At 38.7% G+C, this 23,131-nt stretch overlaps 1 protein-coding gene across 1 annotated transcript in view; it reads left to right on the top strand.

Moving 5' to 3' along the window:
* VWF (von Willebrand factor) overlaps positions 1–23,131 on the top strand; it is a 144,311-nt gene that overhangs the window by 75,450 nt on the left and 45,730 nt on the right. Inside the window, exons 29-34 of the mRNA XM_082310963.1 lie at positions 367–486; positions 2,702–2,845; positions 11,902–12,045; positions 13,011–13,175; positions 15,489–15,532; positions 19,965–20,142. Coding sequence (XP_082167089.1) covers positions 367–486; positions 2,702–2,845; positions 11,902–12,045; positions 13,011–13,175; positions 15,489–15,532; positions 19,965–20,142 — 795 coding nt within the window. The remainder of the gene's footprint in view (positions 1–366; positions 487–2,701; positions 2,846–11,901; positions 12,046–13,010; positions 13,176–15,488; positions 15,533–19,964; positions 20,143–23,131) is intronic.

Below are 23,131 nucleotides of genomic sequence, written 5' to 3'. Positions count from 1 at the left end.
TTTTTTTTTTTTGGAGGGGGTGTGTGTGTATTTTTTGTTTTGTTTGTTTGTTGTTGGGTGGTGGTTGTTGTTGTTGCTTTGGTTTTTTTGTTTGTTTGCTGCTGTTTTAGTCCCCTGAGAGTAAAATAGCATTAGCAGAAAAGCAGGAATCGAAATACCCTCGTACCCCACTGAATATAAATGTCAAGGCTTTCATTAAAGGGGCATCACTTACTCTTTCAAGGGGTCATTATCGAACTTTGTTTTCCCAAAATGCATGTATCTCTGCCCTTTCTGTTCCTACCAATGATTAGCAGATGCTACTTCTGGGTATTATGTACAAATAACCTTTTTTTTTTTTTTTTTTTTCTTCCCCTTACTCCTCAGAGTTGTGCAACAAACCAATGGATGTCATGTTTCTTCTGGATGGAAGTTCCAATATTGGAGCATCAGAGTTTGAGGAAATGAAAAACTTTGTACGGGCATTTATTGAACGTGTTGAGATCAGTATGTATCTGTCTTTCAACTCAAACGCATAAAGACTCTGTATTCTTTTGCTATACAAGACAAAACAGCTTCTCGGTATAGGTTATTTTTATTTTTTGAATGACCCATTCCAATACCTCAAAAATTTTTTGAGTTTATATTGGGGAAATCAAGCTAGTAAAGCTTTTTCTTCAGATGCTGTTCAGTTTCCTCCTGAACCAAGCTGTTCTGGTTCAGGTGAATAAAGGTGTGACATCCAATTGAGGGAACTGTGTGATGAGGAATATCTAGGACAGCAGCTCTGATGAGCACTTCCATTTATATTGTACTGGACATAAGCGTGTGTGCCAAACAGGCAAAGAGGTCCCTGTCACAGGATGGAGATTTAGCTGAACTGTTATTCTGTGGCAGAAAAGCAAAAATACATGTTTGGTTTTGGTTTAGTTCTGGATTAGATTCAACAGACTTGAAAATAATAGTTCAAGTTCAGTTCTGGTTCAAGTAAGAATGGATAATTCAGAGGGTTTTTGGTTCAGGTTTGGTCCAACTGCAAGGTTTTGGTCTTTGGAATGGGCATTTCTAGCTCTGACCAGCTTTTTTGGCTAACTTAGAGTGCTAGAACTGAGTTTTTGAGATTTATTTCCTCACGCATGTTGGGTGATAGGCACTTTTTGGGAGTGCTAGACTCACTGAGCTTGCAGAGTATGTACTGATGGGAGGTACACCTCTAGTGAGGTCATTCAGCACAGATACTACCAGTGCAGCCGGCCTGGCAGAATGCCACGTATCCTGCACATGCATGAATGGACCATGTGGTACATGTAGTAAACCAGGACATTGTGTGCCCTTGTACCAAGTCCATCCATATGGCAGGAACTGCATAGGATCCTGCATTTTCCGAGAAGCACTTGTTTTAACAAACCTGGATTTTTGATCAGAATTGTACTTTTTCAATTCAGCATTCAACCATTTCTATGGAGCAATTGCCATTGCTGCTGGTGTTTTGCCACTGGGCGTTGATGTGTTTGTATTATACCTGTGCCTCCAAAAGAGGTGATTACCAGCACTTGTACTAATTAGAGAGCTCATAGAGGAAAAATATAGCATTTCTGTACATCTAGAATAACTTAGATTTTTTTAGAGATCATACATGGAAGACACTTTTAGAAAATTGTGTATATGCAAGATATAGAGAAGCAAGCCAAGTGAAATAAACACAAACTAAATAAAACAACAGATAATTTCTTTTAGCCTAGCTGTTTTCCTTGTCTTTGAAGCCTGTAATAGCAAATGTTATGTCATTAACAACAGGACAATAATAGTGTAGCTATGAAATGACTCCTCACTACAGCCTTGATTTTAAAATCTTTAAGATGATCGTGGAAAAACTGTAAAGTGTAGCAGATTAGACAATATTCAGATCAATATAGGACTGCAACATTTGGGTACATGAAACTACAATTATTATTAACTTCATAAATGTTTTACAAAGCATTGATAAAGAATAATATGCTATATACATAAGTATCTTCAGTATACAGTAGAAGTCCTTCTAAGACCATGAAGAGAGGTACAGCTAGTCATTATAAACAATTCAGCTCTACAAGTCTGATATTAACTTTTTATATCAACCCTCTGTTAATAGTTTTATTCATGTTTCTTACATAATGTATAACAGAACTAGGATGTCAGAGAATAGCAAAACCTGGAATTTCTCTTCATTCCCCTTTGCAGGTCATGCTCCCCGGGTGTACTATGTCCCATGCTGCAGCCTGATGCCTGCCACTCAAGTATTGCATGACAGAGGGAAATTTTCATGAAAGTAGTCATCTGGCGGAGCCTGGCTGATCAGATAAATGGGGCAGCAAACTACCTTCTTTGCAAAACTATGTGCATGTAAAAAAAAAAAAGTGATGTTTAGACAATTTTAAAAGCAGTAACATTTGGAGATCAGTAAACTGAAATTTTCCAATCATGGTCAAACTGATCTGAGGTAAAATACTGCTTGCTGATTCCTGACAGAAAAGCAACTGTTTCCAGCAATACTTGCATATTTTTTCCTCTGGGAACAGTTCAGTTTTGATCTTCTGACTGAAAATGCAGCTTTCACACTCTGATGGAAAATTGTTGTCTAGTTGTGCTTAATGTAAAACACAACCATAATGTATCCTTTAGATTTATTTTAAGACATTCATATGCACTGCTTAAAATGTTTATTTTCTGTTTTCTGCTTCAGGCAATACTTCAATTCATGTTTCAGTTCTCCAGTATGCCAGGGAAAATAATCTAGAAATTTCATGGAACATGCCTCAAGAGACTGAAAAGCTTGTAGAGATGGTGCACTCAATTCAACAAAGGGAGCAAGGTCCTACAAGACTAGGTGAGTGATTATGTGGATGTTGATACTTAAACAAGAGGAAAAAAACCCAGAAATTCTAAATATAGCCTGTCCCCAGTCACCAATTCATGTCAGTGCTATTGTGGTGGTGTTCTGGTAGGACTGTCAGGTTTTTTAGTTCACTCATGTCTTTACTATATGTACATTCCTTGGTAAATGTTCAGTTTTCTCTATTAAAATGTATCTGTAGGTTACTTGAATTAGGGTTTATCTTAATGTATTTTGGAAATAAGATGACCAGTTTCTTTTTAGCCTTGAAGTAATTATCAGGATCTGCATTCATTATCTTTCAAGAAAGCAAAGCATAATTAAGAAGTAAAGACTCTGATCATTAACCTTTCAGCATCAAGTAGTTGATTAGATATTTAGCAGCAGAACTGCTTATGCTGGCTTCAATTGCTGCCCTCACCAGATGTTTGTCACTCTGTGCTGAGCCAGTGTAACCGATCTGGTTGAAAAATAACTTAGCAAAACAGTAGTTATATTCTGGGTGGTTCAGTTCCCTCATCCAAGTTGCCATGCTGGTCCCACAAGGACTTGGGCTGGCACAAGGCTGGGGACGGTGCCAGGGAGCAGTGATCACCTAAGGCAGCACCTTAGCTGAAGACTTACTGGTGAAAGGTTATCTTCTGTTCCAGACAACTGCATCCTGAAAAACATCTCCACTTCAATTTTCATGTGCTAAAACATAACACAGATTTCCCACTGCATCTGTGGAAATTCAGTACACACATATGTGTCAGTTGTAGGGTTCAGCAAAAAATGATTCTCCTACAGCATATCTGATCTTTCACCAGATACCCTGAGAATTTTGTTCTTCTGGACTGGAACCACGTTTGCTCTGGCAGCCACCTAGCATTAGGGTCCTATAAGAGTTGAGGAGTACACAGATTTTTAGGGTCTTTGGCCTACTTCAGACTGTAAAGAGTTATTGGTACAGAAAAGTGAGAAATAAAACCTGACTTCCATAGTTCGCAGGAGGATTAGCCATGATTGCTTTCTCAGCCTGGAGAAATAAAAATACCAGATGGCTGATGACTTCTATAGGCTCGTTGTGGGATAAATTGTTACATACAAATAGATAAGTTTCATGAAGCCTTCCATGTAATGTGTATAGTAAGCCGCACCGAACTGCAGGATAAACAGAGAAAACATGGCCTTTGGGAAATGAAAGGGGAGAGGCAGCCACATGACATACTCGTTAGTGATTTGTTTATGTCTCATTGGAAAATGCTTAGAGACCACAATGAAAGATGTGATATAATGAACTAAAATGGAATAGAGTAGAAGTAGTTTCTCCCAAATGAAGTAATGAAAATAAGTCGCTGTGGTCCTGTCCCGCACCTTGTAGTGTGTGTGAATTCGGCTGACTGTGTAGGAGACTTAGCATCCATGGGAAACCCCTGGTCATTCATGTCATTCTGTCTGTGCTCGGGCCTCTGGAAATGCAGAGGCTGCTCAAAAAGTGTAGATGGCTCAGTCTGGATGTTGCAGTTCCCTGGGTAGCTTTGGAAATCTTTTCTAGCCTATGGAGGGCTTGATCAGAATTTACCTATCAAAAATATCACTACCATCAGACCAACGCTGTTTCTTCTCATTTGCGCTGGCTTCCCTATGGTAGAAACATGATTCTGTGTAATCCTTACTCAGTCTTTGCTGATCCACATCATCCTATTTCCGTCAAAAAAGGCTATATGTGCAGAGAGCAACTGTAGGCTCTGTCGCCATCACTGCAAAAGTCTTACTGCATAAAGCTTTCCCTTTTGTGTTTCATTTAATGATAAGGAAACTCCAGGAGAGAGATACATTTTTATTAGTAAGAAATAATGAAAAACTACAGAATATTTGAGGGCATAGGCAGAACAAAAAGAGCAGCCTATACCACAAAGTTTTCCCATGTTTATGCAATAAGATAACATCATGCAAATTTTGGCTCAAGTAACCTACTGAGAAGAAGCTGTGGGGATATTCAGACATAATGAAATTGTGTACAACTTCACCTAAGAAATAACTGAAAAAAGAAAGCTAACTGTAAGCAAGAGCTAACTGTATAAGCCTGCATTCAGCTAAAAGAGTGGTCTGCACAAGAGAACTGAGAATCACATAAACATGCCTCTGTTCAGCTTTCATGAGTATTTAGGAGTGTCATAGGGAGCACAGTGATAAGTCCCTATAGTAAATACTGCTTAATGCTTTATAAAACTATGATGTTGCTTGCTTATACCTTTCCTAAAAGTAGTTGATTTAGGCTGATGTTTTCCATGCCTGCTGCCTGCCTCAGACTCAAAATTTGGAGGAAGTATGATCTATGTGGGTCAACGGTATTAAAAGCATTTTTAAGGAAAGAAATGTGTGGTGTCCCGTGTTGTGTCCCCCGACCCCCAGCTTTAGGGAAAAATCTTAAATATTTTTACTGAAATTTTCTATAGTTATTAACATATTTGAATAGCAGCATTCAGCTTTGCCTGTCATGATTAAGAAGATACAGATATTTCCTTTCTAAACCCGCCCTGTGCTTTAGGAGCAAAGGCCCACCATAGCACTTTTCTTTATTCGTATCTCTGCCCTGAGTGATGCAGTCTATGCAGAATTTTCAAAATCTGGCCCCCCATCACCCACCCAAGGCCACGGTTTTGCCAGCAGCTGCCTTGATCTAAGGGCTCCCATCCATTGAAAGACAAAGGTCTTCCTTGCTTGCTCCCCCACTACTGTTTCTGAATTGTTGGTGTCAGCTCCTTTCTTAAGCCAGCTTTGGATGCCTACTAGTCTCTTCCCTGAGCTATTTTAATTCACTGTCCTGGCAGATTCTTTTGCTTGCGTGCTTGCTTTTTTAGTTCATTTCTTATAAGGTTTATGCATTGAATGTGGTCCTGGTGGAGCCCAGGGTTATCAGAACTCCTTGGTGGTAAGAGAAATGCAGGATTTTCTGACCTGCAGAGCCAGGAAAGCAGAGAAGAGGTTTTGGGGCTTCATAGCCTCCTCCCTTCAGTGCTGGTGGGCTGTTGGACTGATGAATCTGTGCTGCTCATGAAGAGTCCAGCCATTCTGTTAACTGGCATGTATTAATGCCACAATATCAATGTGCTAAGAATCAACTATTTAAAGCATCAATCTGCGGGATTAGTTTGCCATAGCTATTTTGTTTCAAAATTAAAATAATCTGCTAGTTTCAGTTAAAAAGAAACACAATTCAATGTCTAGTCAAGATGCTAAATTAAGATATAAATACTACCTTCAGGATTATTGTCATGGAGGGTTGTTCCTGATTACACAAATCCTTGGTTAACTAGATGCTTCCTAGCCTGTGGCTTTTTCTCTACCTCTTCAAGTGCTGAGGAGCCTTTCTTTTTTGCTTCTTTCCCAGGCAGCTTTTGGTACTAGTGGGTGATTAAGACCTCTTGTAGTAGTTTTTCTTTTTTGGTCAAGATGTTACAGAAGTGTTAGCGAAACCACTGAGGCCACTTAAGGCACAGATTCACAAGCTCCCGGCAGGAACCTCCGCCTAGCTGGAATCCCCCATCTGTCACAACTCCACAGACCCTCATGGGGGCTTTACGTTTTATTCCTCATTTCACACAAAATTAAAGAAAATAATTGCAAAGATTGCTTTTAAGCAATTTCTGCTTTCCCTGAGGCACCCACTAAACCATTAAATGTCTGTGTGTTGGTTTATTTTCCTCCAGATTGGCTTATTCTGGGATGAATCTTGTTTTTTATTTCTTGGATGTATTTCAAACATTTCTAGGGCACCTTGTGCTCTTTCAGTTCTTTCCATGATGTTCATAATTGCTCCCAATCTCATATCTGTGATTCAGATTAACATGCCTTTTTACACATTTTTCCTCCTTTATCCAAATCATTAATGGAATTATTAATAAGGCAGAATCTAGTGTAATTCCCTGTAGACTCCCAGTAAACACCTCCAACCCTACTCAACAGATTGTCTTTTGTCCTTAACGCTTGTTTATGTCCATTTAATCAGCTTTCAGTCCTCACAGGAACCTCTGCATGAACCATTCTGAATTACTACTTGAGAATATGAGTCTGGCTTGAATGTGCATCAGATAATACAAAAAAAAAGTATATCCAGCTAATTAGCCTTTATTGGATAGTCATGTTAAAGGCAATCAGAAAAAGGTTCTTATAAAGCCTTTTCTGACTGTCAGAAGTTCATCATCAAATGTTCATAGTCTTAGCTGAGAGGAGAAGACTGTGCAGTGATGCCATCTCCTCTCCATTTTTTCCCATCTTTGTAGGATATCTTCTGTTGCTTTTGCTTTAATGATTATTCCATACATGACTTCTGTTTTGTATTCTATAGTGTAGTCAGCAGTGTATCAGCACTGAAAGATGGGGAGAAGGTGCTGTGCTGTGGTGGTAGCCTTTGGAATGAACAACTTGCCCTTTCTAAAGTGGCCCATATAGGTCAATGTTTTTTCGGTTTTTCTTTTTATTTATTTTTTCCATGGACATGCCCAATGACTAACAATCACATCCTACTGACTGAGCTGAAAGGCTGCTGCAGGCTCAGTGCTCCTGCAAGCTAGGCCTTTTTGTTCAGTTAACCAGATAAGCGTTTAGGTGGTCAAATTTGGGAAGGGAGGATGTGTGTGTGCATGTGTGAAATTAATTGTGGACATTATGCCTGTCAGGACCGGCATAGTTGTGACGTGTTAGGACGCCGTAGGGCAAAAGGGGGCAGGAGGTCAGGCACAGACAACCAGACATGCATTCCCCACCATGTCCGCTGCCTTTGGGAACAGATTTTTTTATTGTGTGTCATGCTGCTCTCAGCTCTATTGTTCTCTTGTATGTGATGAAGGCTTTTGGCTTTGAGACTTCCATCTTGATTTCTCATGGGTTGTATGTCTAATGCCTAAAATACATGTGAGTATAGAAGTCATTCTGCTTCCAAAACCCATTTGTTGCCTTTTTTTTTTTTTTTTTGATAGCACATTGTATATGTGAGAAACAGAAACCATTTGTAACAATAATACATGAGACTAACATAATTTGCCCCGATGTTCAGTATGTGGTAACATGTTGGCTGCTAGTCCAGGCTTAGGGTCACATGCACACACAGAGAAAATCCTTCATAAACGTGTAACCCTTAAAGCCCATAACAAATGTCCCATTCACTTCACTGGGGTTTATATGATGCCCCTTGTCAATGCTAGCAAATGTTTTGGCCACTGTCATATTTTCTTTAAAGAAAAAAAATTGTTCTGTTGTTTTATGGAGCAGGGTTTAGGGTATTTTCTATTAGCATTTGAATTTTCTCTAGGGTCCATCACTGAAATGAATAGCTGATGGTGTGGTTAGATACAGCTAAACAGATTAAAGAGCTGGTTGCTGCAGAAGGGCCTGGCCCTGGCCCCCTGACAGCTCGCTGCTGCACACTTGCACTGCCTTCCTTCTTTGGGAAGGGATGTGCATTGGGCCTTCAGCGAGCTGAGGGAAGGGCCAGAATGGCTGAAAATGATGCTGCCTTTTTTTTTTTTTTAAAGAATGGTTATTTTTCAGATATGGTGAGTTTCCTGAGGCAGCTAGCTGCGTGGCCAGGTGGGCAGCAGTGCTGACTGCAGGGAACTGGGAGGGCATGCCCAGTCAGTGCACCTGGAGGAGCAGACCCTTCCTTCTTCCAGCAGCTTGCTACGGCACTAACGCAGCCAGAGATGCATTTGCAATATACGTGGATATGTCAGGGCAAGCTGTAGTGGTGCCAGCAGCAGCAGTGGCCCAGATGTCAGGCACTGAAGGGGTGTACGAGATCCAACGTGGTCTCATAATGGCTGAAGCTGATGCGGCTCAGACCTGACCATTTCAAAGCTGGTTTAATTACATCCAAGAAGCTGTGCACTCTTCTTTCAGTCTTAATATAGCCTTGTGCTTGATGATATTTATTTCAATGTAAACATTCTAAATTTCCTTTATTGGTATGAAAATGGCAGATTACTGTTATGTTGTAGTGTAGCAGTAAGAAAAGGTTCAGTTGGTTAGTTTGTAAGTAGTCAATATTTTTTATTATGGTCTCTGAGGAGTTTGTTATTACCCTCCCTGGTGAGATGTAGAGACAAACACCTGAGAAGTGACAGCTTCCAGATTGGGATGGTGACTTTCTGAATCCCTCTAGGAGGATGAAAGTGTTCATTTGATCATATCTTCAGACGCCTGGCTCTTTTCTCTAGAGCTGGCTTCAAAATAAGGGGAGAAATCCAAAGAGTTTTTAGTACACTACAACAAATTTTCCATACATTAAATTGAGTAATTATTTTTTGGGGACTTTGAAATAGTCCCTGGTTCTATTACAATGGAACTTGATTTCTTTATTAGAAATTATAAAAATAATGGATTTTCCAGTTTACATATATGTATGGAAGTTTCTGAAAATTTTCAGAATTAATGGGAGAAAGAAAAATGGAGCTGGGAAGAGCTGGTGACCACACCAACCACACAGGTCAAAGGGTCATTAAAGAAAGACAAACACAGAAATTCCAAGTACTTTTCACAAATGAATGAAAAATCATTTGTGATTCTTACTGTGCAAAGTTTAACCTAAAATATTTGAAAGTTGAAACTTGAAATACTTTTTAAGTAATTATTTATAGGACAAAGGGGAAATGAGTCAATTTTCTGGCACAGTGACCATCCTGGAGCAATCTCAAGGATTGGAATATAGGCATATTGATTTTCTGTATTTTGTTTATCCCTTAGTTAGTTATAGCTAACATGCTATTCTGCATCTAACATCTACCTCTACAGACATACAGAGTAACTACTGGAAAACAAAACCATTTGTAGCAATGATTGTGAGACAGCTGTATAGGACGAGTTAATACCTGAGGTTAATTATTTTTTCTGGTCAGAAGTAATAGTTTGTGAAATGGAATCACCATCATCCAACTAATAATGATGTTTTCTACTTGTAACAAAATATATTTTAAAAAACACTGAAAACTTTGAGGTTGTCACTGAACAGAGACTCCAAAGTGTTTTCATTTTGTATATAAAATATAATTGAGAATTAAAGTGGGAATGAAAATCAAATTATAAGAACAGAATGAATCTACACAGTTGGAAGAACTAAATAAAAAAGATAATCATTACATAGAAATAAACAAAGAGAAACATCCCATCTTGTTCTTAAATACTGTTGGAAGCTTTCTGTTGATTTTTCTCTTTTTTTTCTTCTTTTTTTTCTCCTGATTGTAATTGACATTTCCAAAAAGCATTTTAACTTAAACAAGCATGCATCTTTCTATTTGAGAGTTACTGCTTGGAAAAATATGTGACCCTCTCTAGACAGGAGATTGTTAGTGGAGATAATGGCACGTGATAGATGGAAGCTTACAGGAGGAGAAGCTGATGTGGATACTGTTCCTGCGGTAGGTCTGACAGGGCCTCGCAGCAGTTCCTGGTGGGTCCCAGCTCTTCTCTTTAGTTGTGGGCATCTGTGTGGAGAGATGACACACAAAGTTGAGGCTGGGGCTCTGGGGAGGACGTAATGATAATGGGCTAAAGGGGAAGAAGATGTGGCTGGATAAGGCGGGAAGGGGATACGAGGCTGTCAAGGACTGTAAGGTGTATGAGACAACATGGGAAAAGCAATGGTATTTGAGAAGGGAACATCACCTCCAAGCCAGTACTGTGGAAAAGGAGATATTTAGGCTTTTTCCAAATATGTACTCTAGGCTAGATTCCTCCAGGGGATAAGTTCTTCCTGAAAGCCTGATTAAGGCCTTGTAGAATATCCAGTTGCTGTTGACATGTTATCAATAGTCAATGTACTGAGTGAGCTTCCTAGAGGTTGTCTGTCCTTGCAGCAGCCTGAGAAAAGTGTCCTTGCTTCTGCCAGTGAAAAGGGGTGGGTGACATGATGAAAGAAGACATAAAGTGCAAAGTGTTCATGTGTGCTAAGGTATTCTGGTGGTGTGCTGGTAAATTATCTACAATCTGACTTCCAGTATTTTACAGTTGTGCTTGTTGTTTAAAATTGTTCCGTGAATTCCTCAGGCAAACATATTCCTGCTCCACAGTTTTTGCAGATTACTCACAGGAACTAGTCTTTCAGGTATTTGTTATCCACCATTCACTGTTTGCCCTGAATGTCACATCAGTCACACGGTATCATTTCTACTTCCTGACCTGATAACTTCCAAGCCCAAAGGAGCTTTTAAGAAAGCTGCATATCGTCATTCCCAGTATAAATATTTGTGCAAATACATATCTGAATACAAGCACTAGCAAAGTACTCTCTTGCTGAGGTCATGATTTTGAACAAAAATTTCCCTGAGTGTTCACAGATGTTAAATGAAAGGGCAGCAGCTACCCATTTAAGCCAGTTTTGTGATTTGGTAGCTAAGGTAGAATTTCTTTATGTCTTTTGTGGGGTTTGGTGGGGTTTGTTTGCTGTTTTGTTTTTTTGTTTTGTTTCAGTTTTTTAATATGGATTGCCCAGTTATATTATGGGTTAGTCTGAGTCTAGATTTCAGAGAGTTTGCTGGTGGTAGGGAGGCAAGATACGCTTTTCACACCCGTAGGACAAGCTGACTAAATTAGGGAAGGACTAGATCTTTTCTGGGAGCTGAGCAACTTGTGTGTATAGTTCAGGATGGTGTGAAGTTGTAGATCAGATAGCCACTGGATGTCACTGTTGTTCTGCAATTGGGAAATAGGTGCCTATTCTTCTACAGTATCTTCTTTCCTTTTGTGTAATGCAATACTTCCGGAAAAGGTAACTACTAAAGTGAGGAGCATAACTTTATCCTCGTAGCTAAGGAAAGGTAGTAAAATTCCCATTACTTCAGAGATTGGGGAGCTAAGGATGGCCCTCCTGTGTTGGGATGTATTAATAATACTGGTAGGTTCTTAATAGCTGAGATCTTTCATGTAGCAGCAATAAAGCAGATGTTAAAAGTCCTTTAAGAATAAGTATTTTCCAGTACTGTATAACCTACTAATACAAAGTAAGATTTAGTTTTATAGCCTCCTATGAGATTTCTATCATATCTCTCATTTATGTCTTCATTTCTTCTTAGGAAAAGCCATTGATTTTGTAGTTCAGAATGCAATGTCGGAATCCCACGGGGGGAGACCCAGCGCATCAAAGGTCGCAATAGTCATTGTGTCGGGGAGATCAGAAGACACTGTGGAGGCTGCTGCACTTTCTGCAAGAATGAACAGTAAATCTTGTTTTGCTGACATTATTTTTAAGCAGAGTTGCTTTTTAAGTAATGCACTAGAACAAAGGATGAAAAATTAAGGCACTGGTGTGTTCATATAAGTCCAGAACTTACTGTACGTAATGTTCTGGTAAGAAACAGGCCTGAACAAAACGTGCCTTATGAAGATGCCTTTGAATTACTGGTAAATTCAGGACCAACCTGCAATTTAAGCTGAACAGCTTCGATAGGCTTCACAAGTTAGTGGCATTTCATTTTCTAAGGTGCTGTGGATAGACAGAGGTGATAGAAATGTGATCTGATATTATAAATTCAATACTGTTGCAGTACAGTGAATCTTGAAAGGTTTACTGTAATAATAATAAATAGAGAGAGGATTTGATCAGATTTTGCACTGACCTATACAGGAATATGCTTTTGGTATCAATGTGTGCTGCACGATGTTTTTTTTCAAGTTTTTTGTCTGTAGTCTCTGTACCTCAGCTTCCTCAGGTGTTCAACTGAGGAACAGTGACTTCCTTTGTAGATTGCTTTGGGAGCTATTGAATAAGGCATGGACTAAATTACAACCATTATTTTTTAATTAAATGGCTTGAAAATAATCCAATTGCCATGTAACTGAAGAAAGAAAACAACATATTGACTTTTTTTACATTTAAAAAAAATATGAAGGTGTTGTCATTAAGTCTGCAGCTGTGTTTTGTTGACCATGCATCATGATCTTATGCTTGGGACTAATAGAGCTCATCTTAGCTAACACCGATTAGAGCATCACCATTTCTGCCCTTAGTTGCCTGTAGCTTGTGTGGAGGGAGTGGTGCAAGTAATACACGAAAATTAAGTGTTGGAAAAAAACTTTTCCCAGTTTTTTTTTTTTTTTAAGAAGCAAATGAAAAAAATACAACACCAAAGACCTCCTTCTCCTGTGCCTTGCCCATTTAAACCCTTTTCTTCTCTTTTCCTAGGGGTATCCTTGTTTCCAATTGGAGTTGGGAACATATATGATGAGGAGCAACTAAGGACTTTGACTGGGTCATCAGCTCTTAACAGAATCATGAAGCTTCAGAATTTTGAAGACTTATCCACTATGATCACATTGAATAGTGAATTTATCAAAAAAGTGTGCATGGGTAAGTTGTAGCCTCATAACTGGAGCAAAACCCAAAAATTGAAATGCCAAAACCAGAATAATTTTTCTTGACTTGAGAAGTCAGCCCAAAGTTCCTTTGTTAGTGTTTCACCAACAATCATCACAAATGCTAACCTGGACCACCACCATCACTTAGGTGTAAAACAAAATCTGAGCCCTTTCAGCATGTAGCCAACTGCTATTCTAATCAATCAACCAACTTTCAGCAAGATTTTTAAAACTGCTTAGGCCTGAACTTCCAAGCTATCATCTTACTAATAATCAGGACTGGTCATTAACTGAAGGACACCAGGAAAGCTCAAGCTGTCATGAATGAATGGGGGTATACTTCAGAAATGTTACGTTACTTGTGAGTAAAGATTTCAAATTACATATTTTTCTGCACAGACCTAAGCATCATTATGTGTATGTCTACAAAGAATTCAGCCAAAAAAGTCTAAGAAAAAAAAAGAACAAGAAAGAATTAACTTTTCCAGGAAAACAGATACTGGGGAAAAGTGTAAAATATATTAAACAGTCATTTATTTGTAGATAGCAATGCCCCCCCATCTAAGGAAACCTGCTTCAACTCTGGCCAGTATTTTACTTCTTTTGTCTCCTTGGTCTGTGTGTATATAGATATTTATTATTCATATTGTTGTTGTTATTTCTATTACAAAAGCATCTACGTGTCCTCTCCACAAACCACTGTCTCATTGTGTTAGTCATTGCACAGGTTTTTACCAGCTTTACTAGGGCTTAGTTACATCTCCATTAAAATAAGTGGACTTTTTTGCAGAGCCAAGTACCACTAAGAATGAGGAAGTTGCAGAGTGTGCACAGTCCAGCTTAGAGATATCCGATCAGTCTCCACTGGGATCACTTCTGGCATTTTAAAATCTCTCCAGAGCATCAAACAGCTGCCATTTTCTAGATTTAAACAGCTGCCATTTTCTTTCTTTTCTTTTAAAATAAGCTTTTAAAGATGCATTTCCTCTCCTCACACTGTAAAATATGTGATTTTCTTGCCCTAAATTACATTGATCCAAGATATAGGATGGGGAGCAGGAATTTGAAACCAGTAACTATTTTCTTATTGCAATCTGTGCTATAACCTAGCGGTACTAGAAGTGAAAGCTTTGTATTTTTATGAAATGTACATCCAGCTAATCCAACAGCACAAAGTCTATGCTCAAAAATTTGAATGGTAGGTATCTTATAGTAGACACCTAAATCTGAAAAATTTAGTTCTCCCTTTTGTTGATGGCAAAGACATTGCTATGGGATCTTCTTTTTTTTGTTTGTTTGTTTGTTTTGTTTTATTTAAGTTTTTTTACAATCTGTGAAGTATAATTTTCCCCTCCAGACTCATACAGTTGGATTTCTTGTACGGAGGGAGTCTTACTTTATGTATGGAAGTGTACCAAAAATAATACTATTAAAAAGGTTTAAAAGATTTCCTAAATGCTTTCAAAATACATTACTTGTCCTGGAAAAGACAGAGCATGTAGCATATATATGCTAGCATAGTATGGTATTATATAAAGAGTTTGCTAGTCAGTGTTTTAATTTCCTAGACGTGTGCTTATCACATTGTCATACCATAGTACTTAGATGAAATTACTTTCCATATGTCTTTAGGTGTGTTATGAGAGCACATAAACACGGAAACTGCAACTCAGTGGGTGCCTTGTGACCATCTAACTGGTTATATAAAAAAGTGCCCATCACAGCAATGCCTGAATGTAATGAAACTGAATTTGAGTGTTCTTATTGCAGCTATTTTCATACTTCTGCTAGTTGTTCACAAATCTTGTCTTGGGGCTACTCGCTGTATTTATCTTCCTGTGTTTAATAAATGTGTGTGTGCATGGGTGTGTAAATTCTCATTACCTGCTTATTGCTAGAAATATTCTCAATTCATCCCAAGATTCAGAACTAAGGCTGGACCCTGCCTCAGAGCTAAAGCCATGATCTTCTTTTAAGTACCATCTGGGCAGAGCTGTATGTCAGTACAAGGAGTGCTGTAGAATTACAGCCTACCTGTTCCTCACAGGGTATTTTGGGGCCAATGTCATTGCAGAAGTCAGGTAATGCTAGCAGTAACAAAGTTTATGCATTCTTTGACTTACTCTTGTACACTTTGGACAAATGCCTGCAGTCTTCAGGTAGGGATTCTCACATTCTAACACAAAAAAAAACTTGTTACAGTCTAAGTCACATTTTTAGGTAAGCAATCTGTATTTTGATGACCACGACTTAAAAGGCTGGATAAGGGAGTGAGATGACTAAAAGATGTCTGTTTCTCTTTCAGACCCTGTCCGAGAATGTATAGATGAGGATGGAAACAAAAAGAAAGTAAGTGTATTGCCTGGGTCATCCATCTGGCTTTCAAGTTACAATCTTCATGTAGGACCATGAATACTTTCATAGATTATCTGAAACAAAAAGTGTTGGACAATTTAAGTATTAAGAATTATTTTGGAGGAGGAAAATGTTGGCTTTTGAACTGATGGGATAACTTGGCACACAAAGGCAACTAACAACACCTGATCTTGCAGTGTGTTGAATACTATTGAAGGCAGTACAGAGCCAAAACTTGTGACAGTGTGTGTCTTCCCTGACAGAGAAAAATGTATTTCCATCTCCTGGTGAAAAAAGTTCTGGGAAAGCTAGACATGGCCAAAATAAAGGTGTATGTATAGGGGGAGGCAATGTCATTGTCCAGACCCTCTCCTTCTAAAAATACAAGTACCTTGTCTCTATGAAAATTTTATTGGAAGATAATTATTGTATGATAGTCATATCTCTAGGGAAAACCAACTCTTAAGTAATGAAATCAAAGTTCTTAGTGTCTGTTTGCAGAAAAGCTTTTATTAATACTGAGTAAATGCTCAGAAATGTTAGTAAACCTGTCTGATCTCTCAGAAGTGATGCACTCTAAGAAAGGAACAATGTAGATGTTTTAAATGGTTCAATTTCTTCATCTCAGATGAAATGCCAAAGTTTTGAGTGTGTGTGATACTTCATGCATTTAAAAATATTAGCATAAGCTTGTTACACGTTTTCTTGTAGAGGTTAGTTATGAGTTCTACCCTAGGATTTATCTTGAATTTCCGGTACATTAAAAATACTCCTTTGATTTTTCCCTTGTGAAGACATGACCACGACACTGTAAGGAAGGATGTGGCTAATAAAGAAATACTTATGAATTGTCTAGACACAGGAAATATACTTATATCAAAGCTGCCTTACACGACTGGCCTCGGTCAGCTGGTCAAAGCACAGAAAGGCTTTAGCTAGATCAGACACAAAGTATAATCTGGTGGCTTTGAGGCTGACACCCTAATTAAGAAAAAAGCAACAAACAAAAACTAAACTTGAAAAACTTATTTAAAAACAAAAGATAATCAGATTCTTGTTGTTCATTTCAATTGCATGTGTACAGGCCTCTGAGCCCCTAGAAGCAGACACAGGTACATGTAGATAAGTGCTGGGAAACCTAAACTTGAATTTTAGACAGGTCAGGTTTCATTTTTTTGGTGATAAACTTAAAGCACAATTTCCGTTCTGGCTAAAATGCTTTTGGAAGAAAAGAGGCCAGGCTCTCATCTGTATAAAAATGAACGACACTTTCAAATGGTAGCCTTTAGGGGGATTTTGCGTTAACTCTTCTGTCAGCCAGAAAAAACGGGTTTTAGAAGACACTGCCAACATGGTAGCCATTGCCTTTTAGAGCAGTCTGTTGAACATCCCGTGGTGCCTACAGGACACCGTGGAAGTGCCTCTGCCTCTGATGTTCAGCACCCACACTCTGAACTCCTCTGCTGCCTCACAGGCAGTAACGTGCCATCGTTGGCCTGTTGCCCTCTTCCAGCATAGTCCACAGGGATGAAGAATCAAGGTTCCTTCCTAATGCAGAAAACACAGGCTCTTACATCGGATCCATAATATTTCAGGCGTTACTTGGGGAGTTACTGCAGGAGGCTCAGTTCCCCAAGCGGGATGTCTGTCATGCACCTGGAAATTGTGAGAACTGACCTCTTGCAGTTTGCAAGGAAATGGGAGTTCTCAGGATCAAAAATCTCAGCCTAAATCCTATCAGTATCGTAAGTGATACGATTTGTTACATTTTTTTTGTTATTACCTCTACCCTGGAAATGGTTGTCGAAGGAAGATTCATGGCTAAGGTCACTGTTAGTAGCAGAAGGATGGAAGATCAAATATGCTAGGGCAGGCCAAAAATCCATCCAACCCCCTGTATTATGTGGCTAAAAATAGAAGCCAGGGAAGAATATAAGTAAGTATACATGAAAATTACCTGAACTGTAGTAGCCTTGAATAATTTGTGACTCAGGGACACCCTGAGCTGCGAGTGGTACCTTTTTGTGTTTGATAGTGCTCAATAATTTTCTCCTCCATGAATTAGTTCAGTCATTCTTTGAATCCATGTAAGTTTTTAGTATTCATCATATCCAGTGGCAAGGAGTTCAAATAGTGCTAAATATAGGCTGTGTAAAGAACCACTCTTTCAATATTTGAACTTGCCAGCTGACAGAATATGTGAATGATTATGATTGATAGATTAATTTTTTTTTAATGTAGTTAATTTGCATCAGTAGTCTTGTTTTGATGCTTTTAAACAGGCATGAAGGTGATAATAGAAGTGTAGGTACTTGTCTTATAATGGCAGCACTTTATGATGAAGTGATCTGTATAGTGATCTTGTGCACTTCTGGTCTACATATGGCAGTAAAAATCACATTCCTAAACTAACAGTTTCTGTAACGTGACTTTTCTAGTATCGTTCAGCACTTAGTTTAGAGAAGAACGAACAAACAAACCCCTTACTAAATTAAAAGGTGCCAGCTGATGAACCTGATTGAGGTACGTGGCGCTCTGTCCTGCAGATGCACAGTAAGAGAAAGAGTGTGCAAGTCCAGGTCCGTAGGTTCAGAGCTCCCTCAGAGAGGAAGTCTGAGGCTTCCTCCGGTGTGCTGGCAGGCTCATCGGTTTCAGCAGACTTATCCTTCACAATTTAGACTTCTCTGCTTTTGCTTTCCTTTCTGTCCTATGCTTACTCCTACGATTTCATATCAGTTGGGATTTAGGCTTTCTTTGTCTTCAGAGTCCCTGCGTTTTCCTCTGCACCAGGATTCTTGGCTTTGTTTGGATCCTTCAACTGATATTTTTGTTTTAATGTGCTGTGCTTTGCTTTTCTTGTCCAGCTCTTAGATGTTTTCCAATATATGTCCTGTTAAGGAGTGAAATAAAAACAATTAAATATGTATGGAAGCCAGAGGGTCCTTTGCCAGACTTGCACAGCTGTATATGTACCCTTCCAGGTGCTCCACTTTCAGTGAGTTGTAGGCGAGACAACTATAATTAAAAACCATTTCATTTTTTCCTATCTAAATATTTTTTTCCATACTTAAAGCTCCTCACATTACTTTTTCACAGCTTCCTTTAGGCTCACAAGCCTGAAAAGTGTTAAGCCACTTTCAGGACAAGTTCCCTTCTCACAGTCCTGAAACATACAAAGCAGGTCCAGTAAATTAACTTGTATTTAATATGTAAATTTTTATGGCAGTTCTGTTTTAGACTTGATGGTACCATGTAGCTCAGAGATACAGAGCAATACTTTCACATCACTATTCTTGGTTTGCACACTAGTGCCAAGAATAGTCTGTGAATTATGCTGTGGTTACCTAGATATTTTGCTACTTTACTCTTTTCTTTAATGGGAATGATGGGTAAGCTGAAAAGGAGAGGATAGGAGATAACCTTGCCCAATAGCAATCATCTTTTCTTCCCCACATGTTTCTGCTTGTGAACATCAAGAAATGTTATCCAGTTCATAGAACCACTGTCTCACTTGTTACTATTGCTTCTGGGCTCACCTCTGTAGAGATGGATCTGGAAAGGGCTGTTTCCCACATTTGGAGATATTCTTGGGAATGCAGGCCTCCGGGATGAACACTCTGTTTTGAAATTCATTGAGCCTATTTATGGACTTTAGAGCTCCACGGGACTGGGGCCAGAGAGCTCAGCTTTTTGAAGATATGAATCTCGAGGTATTCCAGATTGTGACCACATCTATTTCTCTGTCATTTAGTAGCATGTAATCCTGGTGCCTTAAAATTTATACTGTCCTTTAAAAGATGAGAATATATTTTACATTTTATTTTTAATTTTACAAAACCACTATGTATATCTAATAACATTAGTCTGGTAAAGGAACAATTTCCCTTTGGGAAGGGAGGAACTGTTTTAAAGTTCTGGAGTTGTGGATAAAATAACTAGAGTATTCCATACCTTTCTAGCTTGGGACAAATATTGTTAATTCCTGCTGTGCCATGACCATCTGTGCTCAGAGCTCTTTCTAAAATAATTTTATGGCTTATGAAAACTAAAGGCTTTGACATTTAAAGAAAAGCTAAGGGGAATTCTTTATTGACTATGCTATCCATCCATGCTGTAGGATGGCTAAGCTAACAATAGATGAAGTACCAAATACTTCATTCTGCTGTAACAAAACATCTCCTATTCTAGACTATTACCTTTTGCTTGGAATTTCAGAGTCTATTTCTTACAGTGTTGCTAATTTAAACTTTCTCATCCTTGTGAAATCCTTAATGCACTGCATTCTATTATTTAACTATCCATGGCTAACTTGAGTAGCACTGCCGTCAGTGTCACTTTACTTGCTAGCTGTAGGAGTGTGGCAGCAGCCAAGTTCTGCGTTTTTCTCCCCTCTGCCCATGTTAAATATCCATGTCTCCCTATCTAGCCTGGTGACAAATGGACATTAGCGGACCAGTGCCACACCGTGACATGCTTTCCAGGAGATTACACAGTTCTGGAGAGTCACCACATTAACTGTGAGAGGATGCCAAAACCAGTGTGTCACAGCAATCTTCCTGCTGTTAAGATTGAAGAAACTTGTGGCTGCCGATGGATGTGTCCATGTGAGTATCTATCTTTGCACGTATGCCTCTCCCTCCCCATCACTTGAAATGTTAATCAGAAACGTAATGCTGAATGGAGCAGCTCAGTTGTTGTACTCATCAAAGATAACCAAGGTGGGAGGAATTAACGCTGTACACCGGTTAAAGAAACAGTTAGGAGTGTGAGAGTGTCACTGATGCCTGGAATGTGTGATGCTATTTGCAAGTTAAGGGCCACTGCGAGCTTATTTTTTACATTAGTATAGCTACAATGTTTTATCAGAGATATTCATGCTTGATTTCCAAAACTGTGCGAACCAGGAAGGAGGATGTATGGAAGACAACAGAAATTTATCTCTGCAAACTGTAAGCAAGTGATGTATTCTTGATCCACTTCTAGGCTTGAGGATTTGGTCTGACTTCAATCAAGCGCATGTATTAACAACAAAAAACGCTCCCTGTCTCCATAAAACCTCACACTGAGTATTTGAGCAGAAACAGTGAACACTGTGCGATTAGTGCCTTGGCTGAGATGACAGGAACAGAAATTAAGTGCACCCACTTGCATTTACAGGGTGTAGGGATTCAGCCCTGAGACATCCAAAATTTTAACACCCTAACTTTTAGCATTTTCTAAAAGCGCATTTGATTATCCAAACACTTTTTAAAGCTAACATTTCTCTTTTGATATAAATATTTCAGAAAGGTAGAAAGATTTTAGTTGAATCATCATAAATATTTTATAATGTTTAAAAGATACTGTGAGTGATATCTACCCATAAAAAGTGCATCTGTAATAATTTTCTCGATCCTAAATACGTTGATAGCAACAGGGAGGCGTTACTTTTGGCATACATTTGGCAAAACATGTCTCCATAAAGATTTTCTGAAAGGATGAAATGAAAATTACCATTCATACCATTAGCTGATTATCATGAAAAGACCTATAGTTGACTTGAGATTGCTGCTGTTTAACATGAGATAACATTTGTTTAGCTCTTTATGAATTTAGTGAGCTATGATATGCAAAATTTAACTTCTTTTTTCCCAAGGTGATACAGCTTGTGATGAAAAGTGGTAAGTTTTCATATATTATAAGAGGAGGAAAAAAACCCCAACCCCACCTAGTTGATCAAAACTCCATGGGTAAAGTACCCTTGTTTCAATGACTGGTCAGCAAAACCCGGATGATGCTGTGTAAACTAAAGCAACATCCGTAGCAGGTGGGAAGGCTGATTCTGATGCCATATGTGCTGAAGTCAGAGCCAAAACTCACAGCAATCAGTAAACTTTATTGATGGACATAGCAAAGTAGGTGCTTAGTAGGAGGTCAGTGTGCTTCAGCATCTCTTTGTTGTTATGAATGGAGGCAATCTGTGCTGCATGAGCATGTCAGTGCACGCTTAATGGTGATTCAGCAAAGTAGTGTTCAGTTATTTAGAGAACTAGAGTCCTTTCAAATGATTGCTTGGCAGTGCAGATGATATGACAAATGCTTTTTCAAAGAGGAAGTACTTGAAAAAGTGTTCTTATGTCATTTTGTGCTACAGAATACCTATGAGAAATTTAAAAGGATTCCCATTATCCTTAGAATTTTTTTAGATGTCCATGAATAAAAAAAAGGTTGAGAAACATTGTTTTATAGCTACCTTGTCTCGTTGTATATAGATGAACTCTGTAAGAAGGTGCAGTAGAATATCTGAAGATGCTTCACTGCTCCAAAGGGATGTACCTCTTGACAATTCAGTGCCTGACAGTACACAAGATAGGCTTTATTTTTTTTTTTTTTTTTTTTTTAAGCAAAAGTTGCTGTTTGTTGTTTTTCCTGGGAAATTAAGTTTGAAGGTCAATGAATGGGAAACAGATTATTCTCAAATCTCAATGAGAAGCCAAGTAGCTGAATTATTAAAAATTGAGAATTTTCTTCCTACACGTTCAGCTGACATTGCTTTTATTGTCCTTATTATCTTTAAGCAAAAGATTTGAAAATGCATGAGTCAGAAGCATCCTTTTGCTCAGGTTTTGTTTTGGTACTTTCAAGATTGTAATCCTCCTTGTTTTCCAGTTTGTGAAGACAAGGAAGTGTTTATAACCTAATGACCAGGACACTGAGCTGTCAGTTGGCCATTGATTTATCCTGTGCATATTATTTCTCTGCCCTTTTCCTGTTTCCCATCTGAAAAAAAAAAAAAAAAAAAAGAAAAAGTCCCTGATATTGGCCTCTGACATGTGTTTGATAAGAATGAAATAGTGCTTCTTTGTTTCAAATGTAATACTTTACAGAATAAAATGCAATACCATCATAAAAATGCAATGCAAAAATTAAAAAATAAGCACGTTATGGTCTTTCTACAAATAGAGAAGGGATACATTTTCCCTGCTTTTATTTTTCATATAAAATCTATTAATAAATCACATTCAATGTGAGTAAACCATGCTAAGGGATTTTCATAGAATCATAGAATGGCTTGGGCTGGAAGGGACCTTAAAGATCATCTGACTCCAGCCCCCCTGCCATGGGCCACCCACCAGACCAGGTTGCTCAGGGCCCCATCCAACCTGGCCTTGAACACTGCCAGGGACAGGGCATCCACAACCTCTCTGGGCAACCTGTTCCAGTGCCTTGCCACCCTCTGTGTAAAGAATTTTTTCCTAACATCTAAACTAATTTTCTCCTCTTTCAGTTTGAAACCATTCCCCCTTGTCCTATTGCTATCTGCCCTTACAAAGAATCTCTCCCCCTCTTTTATATAAGCCCCCTTTAAGTATTGTAAGGCCACTATAAGGTCTCCCTGGAACCTTCTCTTCTCCAGGCTGAACAATCCCAACTCCTTCAGCCTGTCTTCATAGCAGAGGTGCTCCAGCCCTCTGATCATCTTAGTGGCCCTCCTCTGGATTGGTTCTAAAAGGTCCACATTTTGTGTTGAGGGCTCCAGAGCTGGATGCAGTACTCTAGGTGGGATTTTCTGTGAGTTTATCCAATTCTTTTGTAATACTAATTGCTCCAGAC

This window comes from Platalea leucorodia, assembly GCF_965183815.1.
Source record: "Platalea leucorodia genome assembly, chromosome: 4".
NCBI lineage: Eukaryota > Metazoa > Chordata > Aves > Pelecaniformes > Threskiornithidae > Platalea > Platalea leucorodia.
The sequence above is the reverse complement of the archived record's forward strand: the minus strand, read 5'-3'. Positions and strand labels throughout refer to the sequence as shown.